Source organism: Gymnoscopelus microlampas, assembly GCF_963454915.1.
Source record: "Gymnoscopelus microlampas genome assembly, chromosome: 5".
NCBI lineage: Eukaryota > Metazoa > Chordata > Actinopteri > Myctophiformes > Myctophidae > Gymnoscopelus > Gymnoscopelus microlampas.
In genome coordinates this window covers 15,585,804-15,613,601 of record NC_139942.1, presented here as the reverse complement: position 1 = coordinate 15,613,601, position 27,798 = coordinate 15,585,804, and the positions used below count along the sequence as shown (strand labels likewise).

Sequence of the window (27,798 nt, the reverse complement as noted above, 5' to 3'; positions counted from 1 at the left end):
CTCTCTGTGAGCGTGTGTGTGTGGATGTGTGTGTTAGCATACATTTGTTGTTATCACTAAGCACTCATTAGCATGCTCAGTAGCAACTAAACAGGGCTCAACTACTGCTGTCTTTGTCAACCAAAATGGTTGCGGAGGTTAGGCTGTTGCCCAATAAGCCTTACCCATATCGGGTCACGTGACGTCTATTTACTTCCGGTTTTGCGTTTGAAGGGGATCCGTGGATTTTCTCCATAGAGATATCATACAGCTCATCAGACACAAGCCAACAACGTATTATTTCGAAAGGTAAAGTTAATTCTAATACTGTGTGCTGTATTATTATCTTGTTTTCTTGATATGTTATTGGTCTTTTACATTTAAACATTTGGAAATTGCCTTTAATATATTTGGTTGAGAATGCTAGCAATGCTAATGCCGGAAGTAAACAGACGTCACGTGACCCGATGTGAATAAGGAGTATGCCCACTTAAATGAGCTTCTGAGCTTACACACCTTGAGCAAATGAATTAACAAGCGACATTAAGCAGCGCTGACGGCCATTCTCGTCAAACTGATATTGTGCATGTTGTCTCACTGGAAACACTCTGCCACACCTATGGGTCTAGGGACCCTCATGGTTCTATGAGGGAGTTCCAAATGGCCCCTTATGGGTGTGTAACTCTGAGAGTGTACAAATGGAATAAAATGGACCATTTGATTCCATTTCTACACTACTAGAGTTATGGGATCCTTGAAATGTAAAAGAAAATGAGAACAACTATGCTACACTAAATTTAACAGAGCCTTCATTAGAATCCTTGGTAACGCATGTGAAGGAAGTTTTCTTCTTCCTTCCAGTTATATTTGGGTAGTAGATCGTTGTCGCTCCCTTTACTGTGGCTGTGCGGGTCACTCACTTTGGAGAAGTAGCCTAGTGATTAACCACCATCACACACACACCAGATCTACAAGCTCAGGCTGGGTAGTATTATAATGCCTTGCTGAGATCTTATAGATCTGGGAAAGAAAAAAGGGGCAGTAAAGCCAACTGTCAAAAAAAAGAGAACAATTCTCCAATTAAAGGGAAATTACATGAAAATTAAAAGTGACTATGAACGCCCAGATAACGACCAATTACAAGGAATATACGTGCAGCAGATGCAATGCAAAAAGTAATAATAATAAAGAGAACAAAAAAGACTAAATCAAATGCAATAAGAAAAAAATACACAAAAATAAATAATAGAATCACAGAAATGTGATTAATGACAATATAGTCCTAGGTGTTGATACAGGTGCTGTTCTGCAGATCGTGCCAGTACTTGAGCAGCTCACTGGGTTGAACCCAGTGGGACGTGATCAGGTTGCTGTACTTGCAGCTGGAGTATTCCACTCGCCAGCGGTAGAACAGGGACTCGGGCGGCAGTGTGGGCTCGATCCGTAGCTCAGCCAGGCAGATCCCCACGTACACATCCTCCAAATGCAGGAGGCGAATGCTCAGAGAGGCTCGGTAGATTTTCGCCGCCAAGTCTCCGGAGAACACGTAACCCGTCCCGGAGCAGAAGGTGGGGTACTTCTCACCCGGGTACTGCTCCGGGGACACGTACCACTTACTGTTTTTGTCTCGGATCGGTAATTCGCTGCTCAAGACAAATCCTGTGAAGTAGTTCTTCATGGGATTCAGTTCGGGTCTGAGCAGCTTGTGGATGAGGTAATTGGTGTTGACAAACATGTCACTGTCAGTTTTCATTACATAGCTGGCCTGTGGACAATGCATGGCCACCCAGTTCATCCCCATCAGTGTCTTTATAGTCAGGTTGTTGTAGGTATCCAAGAAGTCCTGCTGAACGATATCGTGGTGCCTCTGGCTCTCGGACTCCAAGTTCATCTGATGTAGGCGTCCCAGCTCGCCTTTAATCTTCCCCTGCAGGAACAGCCGGATGATTCCTAGGCCTGGAGCGAGGCTCTCATTGCCCCACGTCTGCCGTATGGCGTCCCGTGCCTCTACTTGACGAGCCTCTGTGGTTATCAGCAACACCAGGAATGGTTGTGCTTTTCCCTCTGGGCATTTGTTCACCTCGTTAATGATGTAGGGGTACGGCCCGGGGGACAGCATGCCACTTGGGTCGCCCTCTTTACTTTGGCTGGCTTTAGCTGTCAGAGAGTTCTCCAGACCTGTCTCCCCCCGAGGAGAGGAGTCATCTGCATCTTTCCCGAATCTGATGTTATTATGCTGTTGCTGGTGGCTTTGGTTTCCTGTTGCCTTACTGGTGGAGTGTTGCCCGCTGCCTCCAAAGCCCACGGGAAGCTCTCTCCACCGCGGCGAACCCGCGAGGCCCGGCAACCAGTCCTGATAGACCAGAAGGACCATGACCCCCAGGAGCGAGAGGAGATACAGGAGTCCAGCGATGTGCGGACGGCAGAATCGTGTCCTCCACTGCATGGTGTCCAGCGGCTCTGTGGGACCTTTAATGCACTTGGACCTCAGTCACATTGGTCAGGGAAGTTGCAAGCATGCAGCTTCTCACAGCTGCATTAAGTGTGGAGGTAATGTGACGGCAGTTCTGCCGAGGGACCCTCAGAGCCAGTGCTTTGTACTTTCTGGTGACACCCAGAGAACAAATAGGATTTGCTGATCAAATTCTGCTAGTTGTGAAAGTACCCTCCTCCTTTATTATGGGTGGTGACTTATTCAGTTTGATTCCTTTGTAAGCAAGCAGCAAGCTTGAAGAACAAGATGATCACAGTATCACTCGACAAGTTATGTAAATAACATTTGTTAATAGAAAGTAGAAAGTATTGGTCAGTGGTCACACCCCAATGGAAACAAGCCCAACGGCTTTCTTGGGGTTTTTAATTCCTATTAGCTGACCTTGTATTGAACTGTACTTTCATGTGCTTTTTTTCTGTAAACTTCTAATAAAGTATTCAATCAATCATTCTAAAACATTACGTGACCAGGAGATATGAGTGAGAATAGAAATAGGTAGATAGATCCCTCTTTGAATGCCAAGAGGCAGCACAGCACTTAAAGGCCTTTGCAGACAGGATGCGATTTTTATCATTGTGTTTTTTTTCTCTGTTTGCAGCATGATTAAAACGCATTGGTTTTGGTGTGCAATGCTGTGCGTATTCCGAAAAGATTAAATTATATGGCACATACATACACTACAGAATAATGTCTGACACTTTCCTTGGTGTGGCTTGTACAGTAGTAGTGCTCAAAGCAGTGAAGCCTGTGCGTATTTGGCCACCACCTGCATTTCTTCAGTGTTTGCCAGTGATTGCCATGTATTCAGCGATGGGATAGGCTTATCTTTGTCATGAACAGTGGTGTAAAGTACATTTACTCAAGTACTGTAAGTTACTAGTTACTTCGCAGATTTTGATTATTATTACAAAACATTCATGAACCACTTCAGCCCTTTATACATTTCGGCCATTTGAAAATAGCCGATCTACAAGCTCACAATGCATGCATGGCGATGCATTGTGAGCTTGTAGATCTTCTATTTTCAAAGGATTTTTATACATTTCATACATTTGAAAACTTGTGAAATGGGAGATTCTGCATAATGAGTATAATACCGGTTGTACTGGGCAGCTCCCGTGTGTGTGTGTGTGTGTGTGTGTGTGTGTGTGTGTGTGTGTGTGTGTGTGTGTGTGTGTGTGTGTGTGTGTGTGTGTGTGTGCAGGACGTTGCTGAGAAAGAGCACTTGTTCTCAGCAAACCTATACCCTGGGTAAATATTATAATGTATGAAATAAGACATCTTGGCCTTACAGAGCTGGCTAACTGCTCTTGTGTTTCCTGGATGAATAAACTGTATCCATGTTTGAGGGTGAGTAATCATTAATGAAACTGCTGATAACAGAACGGGGGTTCATCCTAGATGGACGTTACAATGAACTCCAATACACCAGTGGTTCTCAAACCTTTCCATGTCAAGGACCCCACATTAATATTTATAACCAGGGACCACTATACAAGATTTGTTGTTATTAAAATGTTTCAGTAATACAAAATAATACAATAAATAAAAGTATATATTTTTAATATTAGGTCTACAAGCCCACAACGTGTTGCATCGTGACGTGTTGTGGGCTTGTCGATCGACTGTTTTCAAATAGCAGATGTTTTGACTCATGTGTAGGGGACATCCTCTAAAATCTGTCAAATATCAGCTTTAAGGATTACCATCCAGTGTTAGTGTGTTAGATCACTTTTGTGGTGATATCATGTGGTACCATTTTAGAGGATTGGCACTTCGTTTCTGTTGTTTGTGGAACACGCAAATTGGCAGCAAGATTGACAAGTGCTGATATTTACAGTACATGGACAAAACATACAGTCTGAGTTGGGAAAGGCTTTGAATTTGCTGAACATTCACCAAGACAGAGAGGATGAATGTGTTGCAATGGTGAAGCAAGCCTTGATGGAAATGCAAGGTTACATATCATTGTTCCGACGTGTAATTTTTCCGACATTACTAACCCTATCCCTAACCCTAGCCCCCAGTGAACACTTCTCACAAAGTTCACTGGTAATTTTATTTTATAGTTTGTAAACATGCCTAAAACACTTAAAACAAAAGAAGGGTAAAATGGTTAACCCTAATTGGGAATCCCTAAAAAAAACTTTAGGAAAGGTAAAACAGCTAAAAAGAACTTAGGGCAAAGATTTTGAATTTAGATTAAAGACTTAGTTAAACAGAATGTGAAATTATAAGGGCTTTAAAATTAAAAAATAACAAGATCCCAAAAAGACTTTCTTTCAAAAACAAGATGGCGAGAGCAAAAATTCCTTGCTCTGCCTTTTTCTTAAAGGACGCCCTTTCTAAAAAGGCTTAGCACTGAAGTCCACCCCAAACCATTTCCTAACCCTAACCGCACGCGGAAGCCACGTAGTCGGAGTGGCGGTATGTCGAAATGGAAGGCGGTTCCCAAATGCAAGAGTTTAAAGCAAAACAAGAGACTCTTGTCAAGGAAGTCCGAGACCTCAAAGCTCAGAATGAATTCTTCAAGCAACAGATTTCTGAAACAAGTGCAGAAAGTAAGAGTATAAGACCCCTGGTCACTGTGACACAGTGTGACAGAGCAGTATAGCATGGTAAAGACAGCTGTGGCCCAACAGCAACGTGCACTTGAACATTTGGAAAACAAAGACAGAGAGAGAAACCTCATCTTCACAGGAGTGCCAGAGAAAACTGGAGATAAACGCTGGGAAGAGGAAGCAGCCGACATAGAAGACATTGGTGTCTTCCATTAATTGGTAGAAATACAGTGCCCTGGTGTTGTGCCTGCTAAAGTTATGAGACTTGGAAAACCAAGGGATGAAAATGCATGACACTGTTATCCTGGCAACATCAAGAGAAAAGCTGACTGAAATACTTAAATATCTGGAGGAATATTGTGATACAGTGAGGCATTGTGACAGTTATACATATCGTCGCTGTCGGGCAGAAACCACCTAACTCAATTTGTCATTTTTTCTTATTTTTTTTCATAAATCAACACCATTTAACACCCTTTACGTCTGTGTGTTGTTTAAAAACAAGAAATGACAAATCATATAATACAAGGTTGCTTTTTTTTGCCCCGATCAAACGCGACCAACTGTTTCTCTCTGTGAGCGTGTGTGTGTATGTGTGTGTTAGCATACATTTGTTGTTATCACTTAGCACTCATTAGCATGCTCAGTAGCAACTAAACAGGGCTCAACTACTGCTGTCTTTGTCAACCAAAATGGTTGCGGAGGTTAGGCTGTTGCCCAATAAGCCTTACCCATATCGGGTCACGTGACGTCTATTTACTTCCGGTTTTGCGTTTGAAGGGGATCCGTGGATTTTCTCCATAGAGATATCATACAGCTCATCAGACACAAGCCAACAACGTATTATTTCGAAAGGTAAAGTTAATTCTAATACTGTGTGCTGTATTATTATCTTGTTTTCTTGATAAGTTATTGGTCTTTTACATTTAAACATTTGGAAATTGCCTTTAATATATTTGGTTGAGAATGCTAGCAATGCTAATGCCGGAAGTAAACAGACGTCACGTGACCCGATGTGAATAAGGAGTATGCCCACTTAAATGAGCTTCTGAGCTTACACACCTTGAGCAAATGAATTAACAAGCGACATTAAGCAGCGCTGACGGCCATTCTCGTCAAACTGATATTGTGCATGTTGGCTCACTGGAAACACTCTTCCACACCTATGGGTCTAGGGACCCTCATGGTTCTATGAGGGAGTTCCAAATGGCCCCTTATGGGTGTGTAACTCTGAGAGTGTACAAATGGAATAAAATGGACCATTTGATTCCATTTCTACACTACTAGAGTTATGGGATCCTTGAAATGTAAAAGAAAATGAGAACAACTATGCTACACTAAATTTAACAGAGCCTTCATTAGAATCCTTGGTAACGCATGTGAAGGAAGTTTTCTTCTTCCTTCCAGTTATATTTGGGTAGTAGATCGTTGTCGCTCCCTTTACTGTGGCTGTGCGGGTCACTCACTTTGGAGAAGTAGCCTAGTGATTAACCACCGTCACACACACCAGATCTACAAGCTCAGGCTGGGTAGTATTATAATGCCTTGCTGAGATCTTATAGATCTGGGAAAGAAAAAAGGGGCAGTAAAGCCAACTGTCAAAAAAAAGAGAACAATTCTCCAATTAAAGGGAAATTACATGAAAATTAAAAGTGACTATGAATGCCCAGATAACGACCAATTACAAGGAATATACGTGCAGCAGATGCAATGCAAAAAGTAATAATAATAAAGAGAACAAAAAAGACTAAATCAAATGCAATAAGAAAAAAATACACAAAAATAAATAATAGAATCACAGAAATGTGATTAATGACAATATAGTCCTAGGTGTTGATACAGGTGCTGTTCTGCAGATCGTGCCAGTACTTGAGCAGCTCACTGGGTTGAACCCAGTGGGACGTGATCAGGTTGCTGTACTTGCAGCTGGAGTATTCCACTCGCCAGCGGTAGAACAGGGACTCGGGCGGCAGTGTGGGCTCGATCCGTAGCTCAGCCAGGCAGATCCCCACGTACACATCCTCCAAATGCAGGAGGCGAATGCTCAGAGAGGCTCGGTAGATTTTCGCCGCCAAGTCTCCGGAGAACACGTAACCCGTCCCGGAGCAGAAGGTGGGGTACTTCTCACCCGGGTACTGCTCCGGGGACACGTACCACTTACTGTTTTTGTCTCGGATCGGTAATTCGCTGCTCAAGACAAATCCTGTGAAGTAGTTCTTCATGGGATTCAGTTCGGGTCTGAGCAGCTTGTGGATGAGGTAATTGGTGTTGACAAACATGTCACTGTCAGTTTTCATTACATAGCTGGCCTGTGGACAATGCATGGCCACCCAGTTCATCCCCATCAGTGTCTTTATAGTCAGGTTGTTGTAGGTATCCAAGAAGTCCTGCTGAACGATATCGTGGTGCCTCTGGCTCTCGGACTCCAAGTTCATCTGATGTAGGCGTCCCAGCTCGCCTTTAATCTTCCCCTGCAGGAACAGCCGGATGATTCCTAGGCCTGGAGCGAGGCTCTCATTGCCCCACGTCTGCCGTATGGCGTCCCGTGCCTCTACTTGACGAGCCTCTGTGGTTATCAGCAACACCAGGAATGGTTGTGCTTTTCCCTCTGGGCATTTGTTCACCTCGTTAATGATGTAGGGGTACGGCCCGGGGGACAGCATGCCACTTGGGTCGCCCTCTTTACTTTGGCTGGCTTTAGCTGTCAGAGAGTTCTCCAGACCTGTCTCCCCCCGAGGAGAGGAGTCATCTGCATCTTTCCCGAATCTGATGTTATTATGCTGTTGCTGGTGGCTTTGGTTTCCTGTTGCCTTACTGGTGGAGTGTTGCCCGCTGCCTCCAAAGCCCACGGGAAGCTCTCTCCACCGCGGCGAACCCGCGAGGCCCGGCAACCAGTCCTGATAGACCAGAAGGACCATGACCCCCAGGAGCGAGAGGAGATACAGGAGTCCAGCGATGTGCGGACGGCAGAATCGTGTCCTCCACTGCATGGTGTCCAGCCGCTCTGTGGGACCTTTAATCCACTTGGACCTCAGTCACATTGGTCAGGGAAGTTGCAAGCAGCTTCTCACAGCTGCATTAAGCGTGGAGGTAATGTGACGGCAGTTCTGCCGAGGGACCCTCAGAGCCAGTGCTTTGTACTTTCTGGTGACACCCAGAGAACAAATAGGATTTGCTGATCAAATTCTGCTAGTTGTGAAAGTACCCTCCTCCTTTATTATGGGTGGTGACTTACATTCAGTTTGATTCCTTTGTATGCAAGCAGCAAGCTTGGAGAACAAGATGAACACAGTATCACTCGACAAGTTATGTAAATAACGTTTGTTAATAGAAAGTAGAAAGTATTGGTCAGTGGTCACACCCCAATGGAAACAAGCCCAACGGCTTTCTTGGGGTTTTTAATTCCTATTAGCTGACCTTGTATTGAACTGTACTTTCATGTGCTTTTTTTCTGTAAACTTCTAATAAAGTATTCAATCAATCATTCAAAAACATTACGTGACCAGGAGATATGAGTGAGAATAGAAAAAGGTAGATAGATCCCTCTTTGAATGCCAAGAGGCAGCACAGCACTTAAAGGCCTTTGCAGACAGGGTGCGATTTTTATCATTGTGTTTTTTTTCTCTGTTTGCAGCATGATTAAAACGCATTGGTTTTGGTGTGCAATGCTGTGCGTATTCCGAAAAGATTGAATTGTATGGCACATACTGTACACTACAGAATAATGTCTGACACTTTCCTTGGTGTGGCTTGTACAGTAGTAGTGCTCAAAGCAGTGAAGCCTGTGCGTATTTGGCCACCACCTGCATTTCTTCAGTGTTTGCCAGTGATTGCCATGTATTAGATAGGCTTATCTTTGTCATGAACAGTGGTGTAAAGTGCATTTACTCAAGTACTGTACTTAAGTACAGTTTTGAGGTATTTTTTACTTTACTTGAGTATTTCCAATTTTCAATACTTTTACTTCTACTCCACTACAGAACCAAATGTTGTACTTTTACTCCATTACAATTATTTGAAAACTTTAGTTACTAGTTACTTTGCAGATTTTGATTATTATTACAAAACATACATGAACCACTTCAGCCCTTTATACATTTCGGCCATTTGAAAATAGCCGATCTACAAGCTCACAATGCATGCATGGCGATGCATTGTGAGCTTGTAGATCGGCTATTTTCAAATGATTGTTATACATTTCATACATTTGAAAACTTGTGAAATGGGACATTCTGCATAATGAGTATAATACCGGTTGTACTGGGCAGCTCCCGGGTTCGTGTGTGTGTGTGTGTGTGTGTGTGTGTGTGTGTGTGTGTGTGTGTGTGTGTGTGTGTGTGTGTGTGTGTGTGTGTGTGTGTGTGTGTGTGTGTGTGTGTGTGTGTGTGTGCGTGCGCGTGCGTGTGCGTGTGTGTGCAGGACGTTGCTGAGAAAGAGCACTTGTTCTCAGCAAACCTACCCCGGGTAAATATTATAATGTATGAAATAAGACATCTGGGACTTACAGAGCTGGCTAACTGCTCTTGTGTTTCCTGGATGAATAAACTGTATCCATGTTTGAGGGTGAGTAATCATTAATGAAACTGCTGATAACAGAACGGTGGTTCATCCTAGATGGACGTTACAATGAACTCCAATACACCAGTGGTTCTCAAACCTTTCCATGTCAAGGACCCCACATTAATATTTATAACCAGCGACCACTATACAAGATTTGTTGTTATTAAAATGTTTCAGTAATACAAAATAATACAATAAATAAAAGTATATATTTTTAATATTAGATCTACAAGCCCACAACGTGTCGCATCGTGACGTGTTGTGGGCTTGTCGATGGTCTGTTTTCAAATAGCAGATGTTTTGACTCATGTGTAGGGGACATCCTCTAAAATCTGTCAAATATCAGCTTTAAGGATTACCATCCAGTGTTAGTGTGTTAGATCACTTTTGTGGTGATATCATGTGGTACCATTTTAGAGGATTGGCACTTCGTTTCTGTTGTTTGTGGAACACGCAAATTGGCAGCAAGATTGACAAGTGCTGATATTTACAGTACATGGACAAAACATACAGTCTGAGTTGGGAAAGGCTTTGAATTTGCTGAACATTCACCAAGACAGAGAGGATGAATGTGTTGCAATGGTGAAGCAAGCCTTGATGGAAATGCAAGGTTACATATCATTGTTCCGACATGTCATTTTTCCGACATTACTAACCCTATCCCTAACCCTAGCCCCTAACCCAAGTTCACTGGTAATTTTATTTTATAGTTTGTAAAAATGCCTAAAACATAAACTTAAAAGAAGGGTAAAATGGTTAACCCTAATTTGGAATCCCTAAAAAAAACTTTAGGAAAGGTAAAACAGCTAAAAAGAACTTAGGGCAAAGATTTTGAATTTAGATTAAAGACTTAGTTAAACAGAATGTGAAATTATAAGGGCTTTAAAATAAAAAATAACAAGATCCCAAAAAGACTTTCTTTCAAAAACAAGATGGCGAGAGCAAAAATTCCTTGCTCTGCCTTTCTCTGAAAGGTCGCCCTTTCTAAAAAGGCTTAGCACTGAAGTCCACCCCAATTTCCTAACCCTAACCGCACGCGGAAGCCACGTAGTCGGAGTGGCGGTATGTTGAAATGGAAGGCGGTTCCCAAATGCAAGAGTTTAAAGCAAAACAGGAGACTCTTGTCAAGGAAGTCCGAGACCTCAAAGCTCAGAATGAATTCTTCAAGCAACAGATTTCTGAAACAAGTGCAGAAAGTAAGAGTATAAGACCCCAAATGTCAGGTCTTCTTCTAAAAGTAGTTTGTTGCCTCTAGGCTTTGCTGGGATTTCCTATGTCTGAATCTATTTTGTGCTGTGTCACAAGTCATGCACTTCACTCGTGTGGTCAGTTTCTTCTCTTATTACTGTAGTGGTCAGTGGCATGTTGCAATGAGTCTTTAAATAGCTTCAGGTGTGCTATTACTTCAACTTGTGACTTGGGGCGAGCAGTAGAGTGGGTGAGGGGTCAGCTTTACTGACCCTGTCCTCTCATTAATGTATCTTTTAGTCCATCTTGGTACATATTGATCCCTATAGATCATGTATATAATCAATAATTGATAACATACCCTCCTTAAAAGGGCACCCATTCTTTTACCTTGGATTTATACATGTTTAGCATAAGTATGGGTCAATATTTCCTAAGTTGAAAATTTCTACAGTTCTTCAGGATGTTTTTACAATCCGCTTAAACAGTGCTATTTGTATTACAGAGTTGGTTTATATCTACTTATATAATCGAGGAGTGACTTCCGCCCCCCCCCCCCCCCCCCCGCTGACGCTATACCCACAGCTCTGTAGGCGACTAAACACAACGCCGACACACCACATCTCGCCAACACAGTAGCCACGGCGTGTGCGCAGAATTTACGGGTGGCGTAGGCCACCTATCATTGCTCACTAAACAGTTTCCACGTCGCAACATAATTTATTCCACTCACCACATTACGGACAAAACGGGAGGTGAAACAGTTTCGTACCGTTTACCGTGCGCACCACCGACACCGAACAGCGACGGCTTTAGCCGAAACAACACAAAGCGCCGCCATTGAACTCTGCGCATCTCCACAACAACACACAAGCAGGTCCTTCGCTTCAACCCCCCCTTCTTACGTACCTCTTTTGTTCCACCCAGGCCGTTACTTTCACTTCACTCATGCCTCTATCACAATATGTCCGTCCTTCACGTGCCATGTACATCCCAAACACAAAAATAAACGGCGACGGGCACACTACAGCGCGTTGTCCTGCTGCATCTGGTAAACACACCAGGCTAGGTTCATGACACCAAAGGATTCGACAGTGATGTCATCATTATGCAACCCGGAAGTACAAATGGGAGGCATGCGTTAATCCGACAGACCTTTTCTCCGACAATGTGGCATCCGCGTGCAGAAACAAGGAAGGACGTTCATGAAAAAACAAAAAACAGCCGAAGGGGTCCGCCATGTTCCACGGGGGTCCCTGGGGGTCCCAGCACTCCCAGGGGGTCTGCGGACCCCCAGGGAAAAAATATATATTATTTATTTATTTTTTTCCTTTTGGAAATTTTAATCTGACGATTTTGCTACCCCAATATACACGCGCCCACGCTGGGCCCCGTGCGCGGCTAGGGGGACCTCTAGTATTACCAGGGGTGCACATAACTGGTGCGCAGGTGCGCATGCGCACCCAAAATAAAAAATGCGCACCACATCAGGCGACGCGAGGCGCTTTTGCGCACCAACAGCTGGGACAGGAATTTCCAAGCTTTTATTTTTTAGCAAAACTAAAAAATAAAAGCCTGGAGATCGAGGCTAGGAATTTACTTCCTGAAGCCACACTCACACAATCACTCTAAAGCACCCGTCGGCCCCATGTACAGCCATTAGGCGGAGGGGTAGAGATATGACTCGCGTCGCCTCGCATCGCCTCGCATTGCCTCGCTGCGTGCACGCAGCCAGCAGCGGCTTTTAGAGGCACTCGTCACCGATGATGAACGCACCGTAATGGTGCAAAATATGCCGTGAACGTCCCAATCTGGCGGATAAAATCAGCGCAGCAGCACAGGGCACCAACCTTGGGGGCTTTATCTAACAGCGTGAAAAAAAAAACGGCGAAAATCGGCGGAATTCAGAAGCAGAGCGTCCTTTTTTTCTCGCACCCCCCCCCGTTGACAAATCTGTCCGGTGGGCACCGTGCTGAAACTCAGTTACATTTGTGCGAGGCTTAAACATTAATTTCTTTTTGAACTTTTTACAATACTTGGGTAATCACTGTAAAACAATAGAAACTTTAACTTTGTACAATACTTGGGTAATCATTGTAAAACAATACAAACTTTCACTTTGCTTTCTGTCTGTTTGACAATTTTTTGTTTGGGCCTTTTTAATGTGAACTCAAATGTTGGGACGTGTGTAGTGTCCCTCCTGGTTCACGTTTACTTCAAATATTTCCTATTTAAAATATGACATTCTTCTCAATCTAGAATATCTTCCCTCCTTGGCTAAATTATTTTTCGCCACGTTTGTCAACAATGGCTGTTGATATGAGAGATTGATTAGTCTTGCATTGACCTCATAGCTTCAATCACATTCTTTGGAAGTGTGTGGTCTGAAAAAACTGTTGACTTGCGTATTTCTCCCCTCGTTATTTCCGCTTTGGTGCTCCTGTGATTGAAGTGCCATGGTCCTGGGATGTCTTTGGTGGACCTGGTCTCCCGGTTCCTATAAAACTGTTAGGGGAATTTCATTCATTCTTTACCCTTAATCTTTCACTATTAGTTACTCTAAATCCTAATTCCTGTCTTAGCTTTATACTTAGCCTTTGTATAATTTTTTTATCAAAGTTTTCATTCTGTTTCATTGAGTATTGACTGAAAAAAACTTTATTCACCTTACAATCTGATGTCCTGCATATATACTCATTTTTGTATTTATCCTTACTTCTTTCTCTTTGTTTCTCTTTTAATATGCTATCCCCTTGTTCTTTTAGCATAAACCAATGTCTCACACAGATCCTGTGCCGTACCACAGATATTTACCTAATTTTACTATTATTTTCACAGTATCGTACATACTTAAAAAAAAAAAAAAGTGGTACTACTGTATCAAATGTTACACATGATATTGTAATAACAATAATAATCTTTACATCATTTTATTAGTGAAATTAATATTACATGAAATCTTTCCAGTATTGTGTACCCTCCTGGTGTATGTCCTATTTTATTACATCCTACCAGCCTATATTTCTGTTCTGTCAAGCAGTGGAAAAACACACAATGTAATGCTATTTATAGTTTTATACCGCAATTCTTTAAACAAAAATGTATCTATATAATTTTCCTATACCATATGTTGTTTCAAATGCCAGTTCTTTGTCAACCATTTATTGACTATGGGCTGTATGCTGCCTGTGAATCCAATCTATGCCTGTCTGTGTTCCTGTCTTTTGCGTGCAAGCCGGCTTAAAACAGCTGTATGTAGTGTTCGCAGGCTGCAGCCTGTATAGGGTTGCCTGCTTGGCCAGGGGTGGGAATCTATTTAGGAGCAAGGTCACATGATACAACATTGTTCTCACGTGACAGGAAAACCTGCATTCGCTTAATGCAGTTCGTTTTCCCAGAACCCTCCTATTCCCCGCAGCCCTCTTTATCGTTTGGGCGTTTTCCTTCCCACCCATGCTGTCAGTCACTCTGTGAGTGATGGCTTAATACTTTACTGCCACACCCCTCAGACGGATTCTTGGCTAAAGACGAACCTATCCCATCTGATGGGCGTAACGGCACCGGCTGCTATTGGTCATAGCCTTGCATTCCTGGTGGAGGTGGACACAGATTTACTTCTTTAAGGCTTTCTGGTTTCATAGTTTTAAAAACAGCTCGTTGTACACTAAATGGAACAGAGCCTTCATTAGAATCATTGGTAACACATGTGAAGGAAGTTTTGTTACTTATTAATTAAAGTAATCGACAGACAACGACAAGTTATAATCACATATTAGTTTATTTAAATAGTCAGCCATACATAAGCCAATAACACAAGCTGAAGCAGACCGCTGCAGGTCTGCTTAGGACTTTACAGGATTGTAAGGTGTCTTTATACATGAGATGAATGTCGTCACAGTGTAATCCAAGTACATTCATTAACGTTATTAGCAGAACAGTTTAACCATTTGAGAGTTTTGACCTTTCCAAGTCTATGTCACAATCACTGCAGTCAAGCAGGGAAACCCTGTCTCATCTTGCCAGGTCTTCTTCTAAAAGTAGTCTGTTGCCTCTAGGCTTTGCTGGGATTTCCTATGTCTGAATCTAGTTTGTGCTGTGTCACAAGTCATGCACTTCACTTGTGTGGTCAGTTTCTTCTCTTATTACTGTAGTGGTCAGTGGCATGTTGCAATGAGTCTTTAAATAGCTCCAGGTGTGCTATTACTTCAACTTGTGACTTGGGGCGAGCAGTAGAGTGGGTGAGGGGTCAGCTTTACTGACCCTGTCTTCTCATTAATGTGTCTTTTAGTCCATCTTGGTACATATTGATCCCTATAGATCGTGTATATAATCAATAATTTATAACAGTTTCTGTTTCAGTTTATTTTTATTTATAGTGCAACATCACACCCCAAGGGGTCTCTGTGCACTTCACAACAGGTCATACAAAAAATACATAGTAGTGAAGAAACACAGTAAAATGTGCCTGCATGCATGGTCAAACAAAACCATGCAGCAGTACACAGTTCTGAAAAAGGGGTGCAATACGTTAGTCCGACAGCGCATTCCTCCGACAGCGCAGTGCTCCGACATTAAACAGTAAACCCGAACCAAACCCGCACCCTAACCCTAACCGCACGCGGATGCCACATAGTCGGAGAAAAGGTCTGTCGGATTAACGCATGCCTCCCCTGAAAAAGTACAGAACAACAAAAAAAAGAAAAGAAAAGAGAATACATTTTGAACAATATTTAAAACCACAGGGCAAGAACGTAGCAATAAACCACGTAGCAATAAATTCAATAAAACTAGGGGGAACCATAATGCAGGGGGAAAATATAGGTTTTTAGCCTAGATTTAAAAATGCCCAGAGAGTCGGCATCTCTAACAACTTGAGGGAGAGCATTCCAGAGATAGGGGGCACGATGTGTGAATGCTCTGCCCCCAACTGTTATTTTATTATTTGTTGTGACTGTGAGAAGACCAGCATCCTGGGAGCGTAGTGGACGTCCAGGGATGTACGGTTCTATTAAACTGGACATGTAGGATGGGGCAAGTCTGTTTAAGGCTTTATAGGTCAGGAACCTTGAAGTCGGCTCTGGCCTGTATCGGCAGCCAGTGCAGTGCTATGCTGTTGCTTTGTGGGTTATTGAGCAGCCATCCAGGTTTAAAGTTATGTTAGTGAACAGATGGGTGTGTTTAGCTGGGCCTACTAGCAGCATTTCTGATTTAAAAGAGTTCAGGAGCAGAAAGCTTCTGGTCATCCACGTCTTAACCTCAGTTAGAAAGAGTAAGGAAGAGTTACATTTGGGTTCATTTGGTTCCATTTGTACACTCTCAGTTATGGGGGCCCTTGGAAAAAAAAGAGAGAGAACCACTGTGCTACACTAAGTGGACTAGAGCCTTCATTAGTATCATTGGTAGCACCTGTGAAGGAAGTAAGGAAGAAGCCCAATTTCTTTCCAATATGGCTGCTGTGCTTAGGCTAACGACACACGCCTGTATCCCATTGAAACACTGAGTGGACATACAGGCCAAGAAGCCCTCATTTAACACACAGAGGGAGAGAGACACAGAGAGACATAGAGTGCTTTGCCTTGGCACAGTGATATTGTGTGAGTTAGAGAGAGATATTGTTGAGTTACAAAGAAAACGTTTCTTTCCCCCCGGACTGGGAAGAATCTTTGTTGCTTTTTCTCCCACTCCCCCGGCCCCACCATTCTGAATAAAAATAGACTTTCTGTTGACTGGCAACCTGTGCTTTAGTTTTACACCCAGGCAAGCCTCTTGGCAAGCCAGGCTTCTAAAACTCTCACTCTTATTTTAGTATTTAATTCTCTACTCTCTCTAGTCCCCCCCCCCCTCTCTCTCATACATGATGGATGTATGTAGAAAGGTTAATTTCTCCAGTGAGATTTCTAATTGGGGTTGATGGTCTTTATCCAGGGCCACTTCCAATTAGTGACCTGTGGTTGTTTCTCTTATCATGTCGTGGCTGTCGGGTGGAAACCTTGTATGTCCAGATATACCGTTACTGTTGGAAAATAGAACCTGTGTTCCAATATATCCAATGTAGTTCCCATTTAGTTAAATATTTATTTAAAAAAAACAGTGAACCACAGACAGACTTTTGAACATTTTCAAACTGTTTTAACATTGTTCAGAAACTTTCAGGAATAGTGAACATATCAGACTATCACATCAACACTCAAAGCTTATAGATCTGATAAGCTTGTAGATCTTGGCTAATGTTCCCCCCAGAATATGGATGCTGTCTGGGTTCAAGCAATCGGGGAACCCATGTCAATAAAAAAGGAAAAACAGCGCCCTCTGCTGTTTTTTACTAGCGCAGCTCTGAATCTGTTCTTGAGAGATGGGTTCAAGGGTTAATGATAGAGCAGTGGTGGACTAAGTGACTAAGTAAGTACATTTACTTAAGTACTGTACTTAAGTACAATTGTGAGGTATTTGTACTTGAGTATTTCCAATTTCCAATACTTTAACTTCTACTCCACTACATCTCAGAGGCAAAAATATTGTACTTTTACTCCACTACAATTATTTGAAAACTTTAGTTACTAGTTACTTTTCAGATATGAATTATGACATTTTATACCTAGGCTATTTGAAAATAGCCAATCTACAAGCTCACTTGTGAACTTGTTAGATCTGCTATTTTGTCTGCAAACATTTTTGTACTTTTACTTTTGGTACTTTAAGTACATTTTGATACCAATACTTTTGTACTTTTACTGAAGTAAACTTTGAATTCCGGACTTTTACTTGTAATGGAGTACTTCTACATTGCAGTATTGATACTTTAAAAAAAAAACATGTGAGTACTTTTTCCACCACTGTGATAGAGCCTAATGTTTTTGTCACTACAGTATGTACAGTAATGTTTTAGAGAGCTTAGCTGGAAGCCATGTAAGAAACTAAAATATTATCCATGTGTTTGTGCCAATTTTTCAGACATTACATTTTCATTTCAGCACAAGCCAAAGCTTGCTGTGCGTGCTATGTTCTGTCATTTAGCTGTACAGTCACTGACTCATTGTTCATCTCATGATGCTTACAGTAAGCCCGTAGATGCATGCAAACTGCTGCAGACATCATGACTCACACATGCACAGGAGTTGAAGAGATTTGAATTGGTCTACATAGATCTCAAGGCACTTCCAAAGAATGGAATTTGTGACAGGAAGGCTACTACTTCAATAGTTAAATTATTTCACTCCAGGATCCGTATTATGGGGACACCTTTCGTAGAAAATAGCAGATCGACAAGCTCACAATGCCTCGCAGTGCAGCGTGGTGTGAGCTTGTCGATCGGCTATTTTCAGCGAGAGGTATTTAATGTAGAGCAAAAACAGAAAAGTCACTATACACCAAGTATAGGGTTTCAAGTGGCTCACATCTAGATATTTTGTGTATGTGAAGACGTGAGAAGAGTTTTTGATGGGTTAAAATAAAAGATTAGAACATGATACAAAAAATATATATATAATATGGTCTTTCTTTCTCTCCAGACTGATCATAAATTCATCCATATCTTAAGTGTAAATTCATCCATTTGTAATTCAGAGAGTGTACAATCTGTACACTTCTCCCAAAACATTGACATCATCATCACATTGACATCATCATGCAAAGCAACGGGATATGGATTCGCCGAAAGTGCAGTCAAAATGCCAGAGACTGCACCTCTGGTAGCTAAATCCCCAGAAAAAACTAAAAGAATATGACCTCTGTATCCTCGGGAGGCATGCGATGTCCCATACTCTGCAGTTGAGTATAAACAAGACCCTTCCCTGCAGTGTTGATAAAAGTTACTAAACTAAATTTGAGGCTTTCACGCAGATTTGAGGGTGTCTTTTTCACTTAACAATCGCTTTACAAAAACTACATCTCATTTTACGCGTCACAGCAGTCCTGTGAGCTGGCTGCAGTGGTACTATAGACTCTCATGTAATCCCTGCGTGTCATCACATATTCAGAGTAATCTGTGCAGTCAGTGCCAGTGCTGTAGTGCCAGTCCATGTACACAGGGCCCTCTGTTGTGGTGGAAAATGACCCTCAACCCTCATACAGCTAGATTGGCACCAATAAATATAGAATAATACAAAGGTAGCTTGTACAACTGGTATATTTTTGTGTTTGAAATTTGTTGAAACTTCTTCCCTATAATGTGTCTCTCCGACAGGTCATCATGGCCAGGCACTGGATGGAAGGTTGCCAGGTTGGAGAGGCAGAATCCTGGCTGAGGTCTGTGTGTATCCCGATAAAAAAATAAAAATAAAAATAAAGAAAATACATTATATCTCCTTCTGTCTTTCTGTCCCACTCTCTCTTTCTGTCTCTCTCTCTGTATCTGTGCATGTGTGCACTCGCGTGCGTGCGTGCGCGTGCGTGCGTGCGTGCGTGTGTGTGTGTGTGTGTGTGTGTGTGTGTGTGTGTGTGTGTGTGCATGTCCTTCCCTGTCAGTCCTATGGCTCAGAGTTCCATCTGTTCCTGTGCTGACTGTGGGACACCAACATCTCTGCAGGTGCAGGTTAACAGCAGTCACATGGTACAGTGAAGGTCAGGGAGGACCGCCTCCTGATGCTGCTGTAGTTTGAATCCCCAGATGATGAAAAGCTGGGTGACGCTGACACGTGCTTACTCAGCAAAACCCTCCCCCAGATCAGGGGTTCCCAAAAGGACCCCCATGCCAAGGACCCCCTATTGCAGTGGTTCTCAACGTGTGGGCCGGGGCCCACTGGTGGGCCTTTAGGGTATTGCGAGTGGGCCCCCAAATAATTTGCAAAACACCAAGATGTTAATGATAATGTAACAACAAATATTATGTAAAAAATAGACATGGTATTATTCTTTAAAGATAAACGTGTTTTCATTGTGAATCCGTGGGAACTATGGGCCCTATCTTGCCCCTTATGCCTAAACTTTATAGACATTAATATCTATTTTGAAAAGTATTTTAGAATAGCTCAGATAGCCAATCTACAAGCTCACAACATGTCGAGATCGGGGGTCGTAGATCGGCTATAGCCTGTCGGCCTAGCGGAGTGTGTTTGCAGGGTGTGTAGGTGTGTGCAGTGGTACTGCGGTAGTGTAGTTAGTGCATGCTGCATCGTCCTGCTTGCAACTTTCTGCTTTCAGCTGCTGTTCAGAGCGTGAAGTCTCCTTCCGCCGGAACACAGCCTCTCCACCACCAAGACTCATATGTTGCTTCCTCGTGGCCACACAACAAGCTAACTGGGTACTTTGCGGTCTCAGACTAAGCTGTGGAGGATCTCAAAGCAGGAAGGGGCCCCATGAGACATGACACGCAGGCCCACCAATGTGACACAGGCCCTGGCACCTGTCAACCACTGTCCCAGCTATGAGCAAATAACTTGTAGATCGGCTATTGTCACTATTTATTTTTATTTTATTTTATTGAATAAATAAGGAACTGTTTTGGACATATGAGGTTTCTGCCTGACAGCAGCAGCATTGCTGTTCTTACTACAAGAAATATGACATGATACAGGAAGTGGGGAGCTGTGTTTTAAACATACCTGTTTCTTGCTTTGAGCAAAAGTGTAACAAGGTGGACTACAAACTGATGTTCAAAAGCATCATTTGTGACATCAATCTACATTTCTCATTATTATCTACAATACCAGCGTCGCCACTATTATGAACTCAACAAAGTTTAACTTCTTTTTCTTTTTACCCTCTATAGGGCATCGCAGTTGCGGCCACTTCCTGGTGCCACTGCAAAATACTCAATGCATTTTTCCCATTGACTTTTCCAAAAATATTTATATCAATTAATTTAAGCCTAGAATCAAACCATCCAGGATCCTGGTGAGCTTGTAGATCTGCTATTTTCAAATAGCCAATGCAACCAGATCTGCAAGCTTAACAATAATTTGAAGGAATCAAGCAAAACATCCATACTTTTCCTGCTGCAATGTAGCCTACATTGATTTGTTACAGTCATGCATTTGTTTATTATAAAAATGTCTTAGAAAAGATTAAGAGATTAAGAGATAAGAGATTAAGAACAATGGGTTTCACTTTTGTTTGTGAAAACTACAAGGGTGGCGGGTTTGGGGTTGGCTTCCTCCCCACCCAAACACCCTAGACCACCCTACCACAAGTGGAAGAGAATGCTCATGTTCACATGTCCAAAAGTACTTGCTCGGGTTGACAGTGTTAAAGTCAGGCTAGAACACACAACAGCTCGGAATCTATTCTGGAACAGTGAAGACCAATGTAGAACATCAGATATTGGACGAAGTGAGTAAGATAACTTTTTTTAATAGAAATACAGTACAAGTACATTATATCATAATTATTTGTATTATTATTATTTATTATATACAAATTAATGTATAATTCAATAGCATTTACATTTCATCTCCAGGTGTGCTAATTCTATGACAGAATGAAAAAGCTAAAGAAAATGACATTACTTTATCATTTTCAAATCCTACTATTATTGCGCAGGGTAGGATTTGAAAAGTAATAAAGCAATTTTATTTTGCTTTTTCATTCGGTCATAGAATGAGCACACCTGGAGATGAAATGTAAATGCTATTGAATTACACATTCATTTGTCTCTAATGCATTTTTTTATATTTTAAGATTAAAAAGCATTAGCCTTATTTAATTTACATTTTCAAAATAGCTTTTCATTTTAATGTTGTCCATTATTTAGCAGGCATTTTTAGAAAATGTTAAATTTAATGACCTTTTATGTATTAATTTAAGTCTGTCATAGAATGAGCACACCTGAAGATTAATGCTATTGCATTATATATTCATTTTTGTCTCAAAAAATGCGATTCATTATCTGAAGATTAAAAAGATCTTCTCTTATTTCATTTTCATTTTCAAAATTGCATTTTCACTTTAACATTGTCCGTTATTTATCAGGGCATTTTTAAAAATAAAATAAAATCAAATGATCTTTTATTTATTGTTTTAATTCATCAAATCATCAAGTCAACAAATGAGCACACCTGTAGATTAAATGTAAACACTATTGCATTTTACATGTATTTTTGTCTCAAAAAATGCGTTCCTTTCCTGAAGATTAAAAAGCATTTCAATTGAATTTTCGGGTTTGCCATTTCATTTGAATTATGGCATCTATTCGCTTCCACAACTCAGGCCTTTGTATGCGTCTGTGTGTGCGTTAGACCAGTGGTTCCCAAACCTCTTAGCTCGACACCCAAAAGAGAAATCCGTTTTGCGTTTGCCCAGGACCCAAACTAGTGAAAATAGCAGATCTACAAGCTCACAAAGCAGCGTTTACTTCTTATACGTTATTTATTTAAATTTGAAAAATGTTGGAATTGTTTTTAATTGATCAAAAGTTGTTGTTTTTGTTTAAACTTTAAAAAATCTTTTGAGATATATATATATTTTTAAGGCAGGACACAAAAAAAGGGGATATTTACTACTCTTAGGAAACCACACACTGATAATTTGCCATTAAATCTATTTTCATAGAATCTATGTATTGTAACTGTAATTGTTAATAATAATAATAATAATAATAATAATAATACAAAATAGTTCTTTGTTCTTTAGGATGTCTTCACATATTTCTGGAAAGCCAGTCAGACCCCAGAGGGTGAGGTATGATGGAGGAGGCACTGAGGCAGGGAACAGAGGCAGGAGGAGAAAGCAGAGGAGGAGGTGAACATGGTGTATGTCAATGAAAGTGTCCAAGACTCCCGCTCACAGGAGGCTACAGGAGATCAAGGTACACATTAATACACTTACTGCTGCATTTTCTCTCTCTTCTCACATCATTACTACAGCTGCTTGTCACCCAGGTAGTTAATGGTTACAAGGGACAGGCTATGAATAATAATTATGGGGCGCTCGGGTGATGCAGTGGTAAAAGTGCTGCGGAGGTTGTGGGTTTGAATCCACCGCGGTGCATCAGGCTTTGTCGAGTGTCATGCGAACACGATTGACCCGTGTTTGTGGGAGGGAAGCCGGGCAGGGGGGTTGATATTTGTCACTGCATGTATTCATAACTAAATGAGGGGGGGGGTCACGTATCTATATAATACTTACTCTGTATTCTTTGAAATGAAACATTGAAGCTGAACTGCACTGTACTAATATCCTCCAGTTGTGCAGAGAGCCATCACCATTGAGAGAGGCACCTTCAGAGCAGCTGCAGTGTGTCTCACTGTGCTGTGTGCCCTATTAGCAGTGAGAACCATAGACATGGCCCTGCAATGTGAGTACCAGTTGGTCAAAGGCAGTGGTGGACAGTAACTAAGTACATTTACTTGAGTAGAGTACTCAAGTAAATGAGCTTAAGTATTTTTTTGAGTAGTTGACGTTGTACTTTAATTGAGTATTTGTATTTCTTGGATACTTTTGGATGACTTTCACTCCACGACTATTTCAAAGACAACTATTGCACTTTTGACTCCACTATATTTAGGAAGGGAAAAAGTACATTATGAATGAACCTAAGCCCTATTTTAAAATAGTGAAAATAGCCGATCTACAAGCTCATAATGGCAAATGTCTATAATTTATACTTTTTGAAAAGTTCTGGAAAATCTTAGAATTTTGGAGCAAATGTCAATGTCTTCAATTTAATACAGCAATGATATTACGGTAAAAAGAAAATACACTTTGTCTTTGCATTTAAAAAAAAAAAGTACTCCAGTACTTTGACTCAAGTGTAAATTTGACAGAGCAACTTTCACTTGTATAGTTGAATAATATTTGACCAGGAGTGAGTATCTATCTACTTTGACTCAAGTAGCCTATGGGTGGGTGGAGTTGAGTACTTTCTCCACCACTGGTCAAATGCCATAGTCATCACATCATGCACTTTCAACTGTGAGTCAATACTTTATTATACATGTTGAGATCTATTCACATAAAAACACACCTGATCAGGAACATTGAGTTTTTGTCTTCTCAAAGTTCCTTTTCAACACAGATACTTGACCTCATCATTAGCCGTAGTAACAACTATGTTCCTTTGCAGATCATTCGGACAATAAGCAGTTATTGGACAACCTGACCCTGACCCTGTCCAGATGCAAGAACCTGACCATAGAGAGAGACCAGTTGCAAAGTGAAGTAAACCAGCTTAAGAGAGAAATAGCAGGTGAGATAGTTTACACACTTTTTTTCAAGGAATATGAAGTAGTGGCAGGGATATTAAAAACATATGAATAAACCTTCCTCATTGCTAGTTCATCACATCCCATAATGTAAAACAAATGGCATAGGTTTGAATAACATTTAAATGATTATGTAACATTTAGCTGGAGTCTATAGATTTCACCAGATAAAAAAATGTTCAGGTTTACAATGTTGTGAACATCAACGTTCTGTGTTCCACATACAGACATACTGTAGTAAAGTCCTCAGTGTTAAAATGTAAATATTTCTTTCTCAGTTGTGTGTTTGTTTAGTCAATTCTAATATAAAACTGCTGTTTGATATTTAGTCAATTCTAATATAAAACTCTGTTTGATGTTTAGACAAGCCAGGTTCCACTGGATGGCAGAAGTTTAGAGAAAGCTCCTATAATGGTCACGTTTTTGTTAAGAAATCTTGGGATGAATGTAGAGAACAATGTCTGAAGACAGGAGCAGATCTTGCTGTCATTAACAGCAAAGAAGAACTGGTTAGTAGTGTGTGTGTGTGTGTGTGTGTGTGTGTGTGTGTGTGTGTGTGTGTGTGTGTGTGTGTGTGTGTGTGTGTGTGTGTGTGTGTGTGTGTGTGTGTGTGTGTGTGTGTGTGTGTGTGTGTGTGTGTGTGTGTGTGTGTGTGTGTGTGTGTGTGTGTGTGTGTGTCTGTCTGTCTGTCTGTCTGTCTGTCTGTCTGTCTGTCTGTCTGTCTGTCTGTCTGTCTGTCTGTCTGTCTGTCTGTCTGTCTGTCTGTCTGTCTGTCTGTCTGTCTGTCTGTCTGTCTGTCTGTGTGTGTGTGTGTGTGTGTGTGTGTGTGTGTGTGTGTGTGTGTGTGTGTGTGTGTGTGTGTGAGTTAGGGCTGGTAAATGAATATTCAAATTTCGAATATTCCTCGAATATATATATATTTCTATTATTTGTATGTTTATTTAGGAACAATACAAAAAACTATGTATTATTGGATCCGAGCACTTGATAACTTATAATAATAATAATAATAATATTAGAATATATTTGAATATCTACAAATTTTTTAGACCAATATTCGAATATCATTTCTGAGGAAAGATACCAGCCCTAGTGTGAGTATGCGTGCGTGCGTGTGTGTGCGTGTGTGTCTGTGTGACGCACATCATATAGATGCATGTGATGTACTGTAATTCTAGGATTTGAGTTAAATCATCAATATATTAATGATGGTTCAAACATTGACAAATGATCAGGAATTCATCAGAGGATTGGGCGATTGGCCACATTCACCCTGGATTGGTCTGAAAAGGACTGAAGGCAAATGGACATGGGTGGATGGAACACCATTGACAACACAGTCAGACATTTTTTTTTCTATTGTAATTCTACCAAAGTCACTGTATGTGAGTCACTGAGTGGATGTGGTTAAATTACATGCTGTTGTGTATTACTCTGCAGGTTCTGGGCCAGAGGACAACCTGTTATCGATGAAGACAAGAACTGTGCATTCTACGTAACATATCAAGGATGGAAAAATGGAGAATGTTCATTTACCGGTCCCTGGATCTGTGAGAAGTGATGTTTCTCTTAACTTCAATGATGAAACTTAGTGTTAAACAGTAGTAATTCGTGAAACTGAGGAAAAGGAAAAAAAAGTACAAAAATACAATCGGGTTGCCACCCGTCCGTTCCGTATTGAACTGATATGGGACGCACTTTGTTCCGTATTTTAATGTTGGGGAATCAATATGAATGACAGGGCGATCTATGTGCTGTCCTGTCTCTTTGCTACTGTGACTGTGAGAGTGAGAGCTCAGCTGTGCATGTTTTAGTCAGTGTTGCCAAGTATAGTGAGAGAAATGAGCCATCCGGCCTTCATAAACAAGCATAAAACAAACCAAATTTTGTCCAAAAGTTGCGGTAAATAAACAGACTTGGCAACGCTGATCTGATGCTAGGGTGAAGGCGCTCAGCAGCTCATTGGCTCATTGGCTATGAGAGTTAGTGCTTTCAATGTTGCTAAGATACCACGTTCTGAGCCAATCCTCTGTCTGGGCCTGCCCTGCGCTGCCTGTCATGGTTGCGCGATATATGTAAGTGCACGGTGTGCACCTTTTTGGCGGGCACGCGGGTGGGGACTTCTTTCTTCTACAATAGAAGAGTTAGGACGTCACATTCTAATACAGCCCGAATACCCAATCTCGGCACCGACCACTTGGCGCACCTCGCTAATCATTAGAGTCCCACTACATTACCATTGGGAGTGTGGGTTCGACTCCTGCTTGGGACAATACTTTTTCAAACATCCGCGGACTACTTTTTTTCGCCGATAAAGTATAGTTTTTGACCATGACGGAGGCGTGCCGACTCAGCAGACCTTGAGGCCGAGGAGGCGCGCCCGAGCGCCTCCAGGCGCGAGTGCCCGGCCCGCACCGACCGGCCGATGGCCTGCTAGTCGACTAAGTGCCGTTCGAGTTATGTACCGATAGGCACAGAATCGTAAATGATGTTGGTGGGGACTGCGTTTGCCCCACTGACTGCTTTTGCCCCAACTGCCACTCAAAGTGACTACTGGCCAATCACAGTGCGTCTTTCCCGGGACTTACCCAGCTCTCAACTTCCGGTACACAACCATAGTGCACTTACATAGCTGGCCATGGTTGCCTGGTTGAGGGAAGGAGATTTTTTTTGCACTTTCTTTATTTTTTATTAATCTTTTAATTTGGGTCACACAAGTGTTACATTTTATTATTGTCCTCTTTCAGTAAAAGTGTCCCCAGGCATACAGCACTTTATATGCATATAATACAGTATTATGCTTCAGGCTAGTTCAGCCTATTTATTTAAACATTTATAACAATGTTCATTGCTAATAAAGCACTTTAAACTTTAAGTATGACTAAATGCTTTCTTGACTATATATGTAGTGACTGTTACAAAATGCATAGATTTCTATATAGTTTAGGGGTTTGGGGGGCTGGCTTTTAAAAAAAATAACTTTCATAGATTTCTTTATTTCTTTATTTAGATTTCATAGATTTCTATGCATTTCAGGAGTTTGGGGGGCTGGCTCCCCCAAAATAATTAAATAACATAACCATAACCCTAACCCTAAAACCGAAATAAAGTAACAAAAAAGAAAAAAAATCCACCAAAAAAACCCCAAATGTTTCTGTGTACATGCAATTTAATTACATTTGACTATTATTCTATTTTGCAATGTACACCCAGTGGTGGAAAAAGTACTCACATTTTTACTTAAAGATGGAGTGCCATGATATTTGTCAACCCTAAAACCTGATCAAGGTATAATTTTTATGTAAGGATTTTTTTTCAAAAAAAAAAAGTGTACAGAAATTGTTTAAACATTTTTTTTATGTGGACACGCCTCCAGTTCATTAAGTATGCCTGGTTCTCACCTTAGCACCTCCTCCACCACCTTAGCACCACCCACCTGTCCTAGTCCCTCCTCCTCCTCATGCCCACACCTGTTGTGTTATGATAATGAGGGGGAGGGTATGTTTTTTGGGGGCTCTGTGATGTCACTAAAGGGCTGTTTCTCTATTGGCACGTTTGACAACTCAAGATTTCAGCCTCCAGGAAGAAACTCCAAATAATGAGAGAAGACATAAAACACCATAAAACCACCAGCGGGGGCCTTAATGAAGTTCTATCAACCTCATAGACACATGAAAAACAGAAAAAGTGCAAAAACATGGCACCAGCTCTTTAAAGAAAAGTATCAATACTGCAATGTAGAAATACTCTGTTGCAAGTAAATGTCTGGAGTTCAAAATGTACCTGAGTAAAAGTACAAAAGTATTGGTATCAAAATGTACTTTAAGTACCAAAAGTAAAAGTACTCATTATGCCAAGTACCATTTCATTTTTCAATTAC

General features: G+C 41.4%; 3 protein-coding genes across 3 annotated transcripts; 1 reads left to right on the top strand and 2 right to left on the bottom strand.

Moving 5' to 3' along the window:
* Window positions 1-1,202: 1,202 nt before the first annotated feature.
* Window positions 1,203-2,406, bottom strand: LOC311046261 (beta-1,3-galactosyltransferase 2-like). Its single transcript, XM_084058474.1, has one exon. It carries the CDS (start codon window positions 2,351-2,353, stop codon window positions 1,262-1,264), a length of 1,092 nt encoding a protein of 363 aa, XP_083914600.1. The 5' UTR covers window positions 2,354-2,406; the 3' UTR covers window positions 1,203-1,261.
* A 4,371-nt stretch (window positions 2,407-6,777) lies between these two features.
* Window positions 6,778-8,092, bottom strand: LOC311046257 (beta-1,3-galactosyltransferase 2-like). The gene has a single exon (XM_084058468.1). It carries the CDS (start codon window positions 8,022-8,024, stop codon window positions 6,861-6,863), a length of 1,164 nt encoding a protein of 387 aa, XP_083914594.1. The 5' UTR covers window positions 8,025-8,092; the 3' UTR covers window positions 6,778-6,860.
* A 14,328-nt stretch (window positions 8,093-22,420) lies between these two features.
* On the top strand, window positions 22,421-25,417 carry LOC311044940 (uncharacterized protein; the record flags this gene model as incomplete). Its single annotated transcript, XM_084056752.1, has 4 exons — window positions 22,421-22,522; window positions 22,901-23,011; window positions 23,780-23,902; window positions 25,359-25,417. The coding sequence occupies exons 1-4, from the start codon at window positions 22,462-22,464 to the stop codon at window positions 25,415-25,417; spliced, it is 354 nt and encodes a 117-aa protein (XP_083912878.1). The 5' UTR covers window positions 22,421-22,461.
* Between the last annotated feature and the right edge of the window lie 2,381 nt (window positions 25,418-27,798).

Coding starts and splice junctions, on each gene's coding strand:
- LOC311046261 (XM_084058474.1), bottom strand. CDS start 2,353: ATGGTCCTTCTGGTCTATCAGGACTGGTTGCCGGGCCTCGCGGGTTCG.
- LOC311046257 (XM_084058468.1), bottom strand. CDS start 8,024: ATGCAGTGGAGGACACGATTCTGCCGTCCGCACATCGCTGGACTCCTG.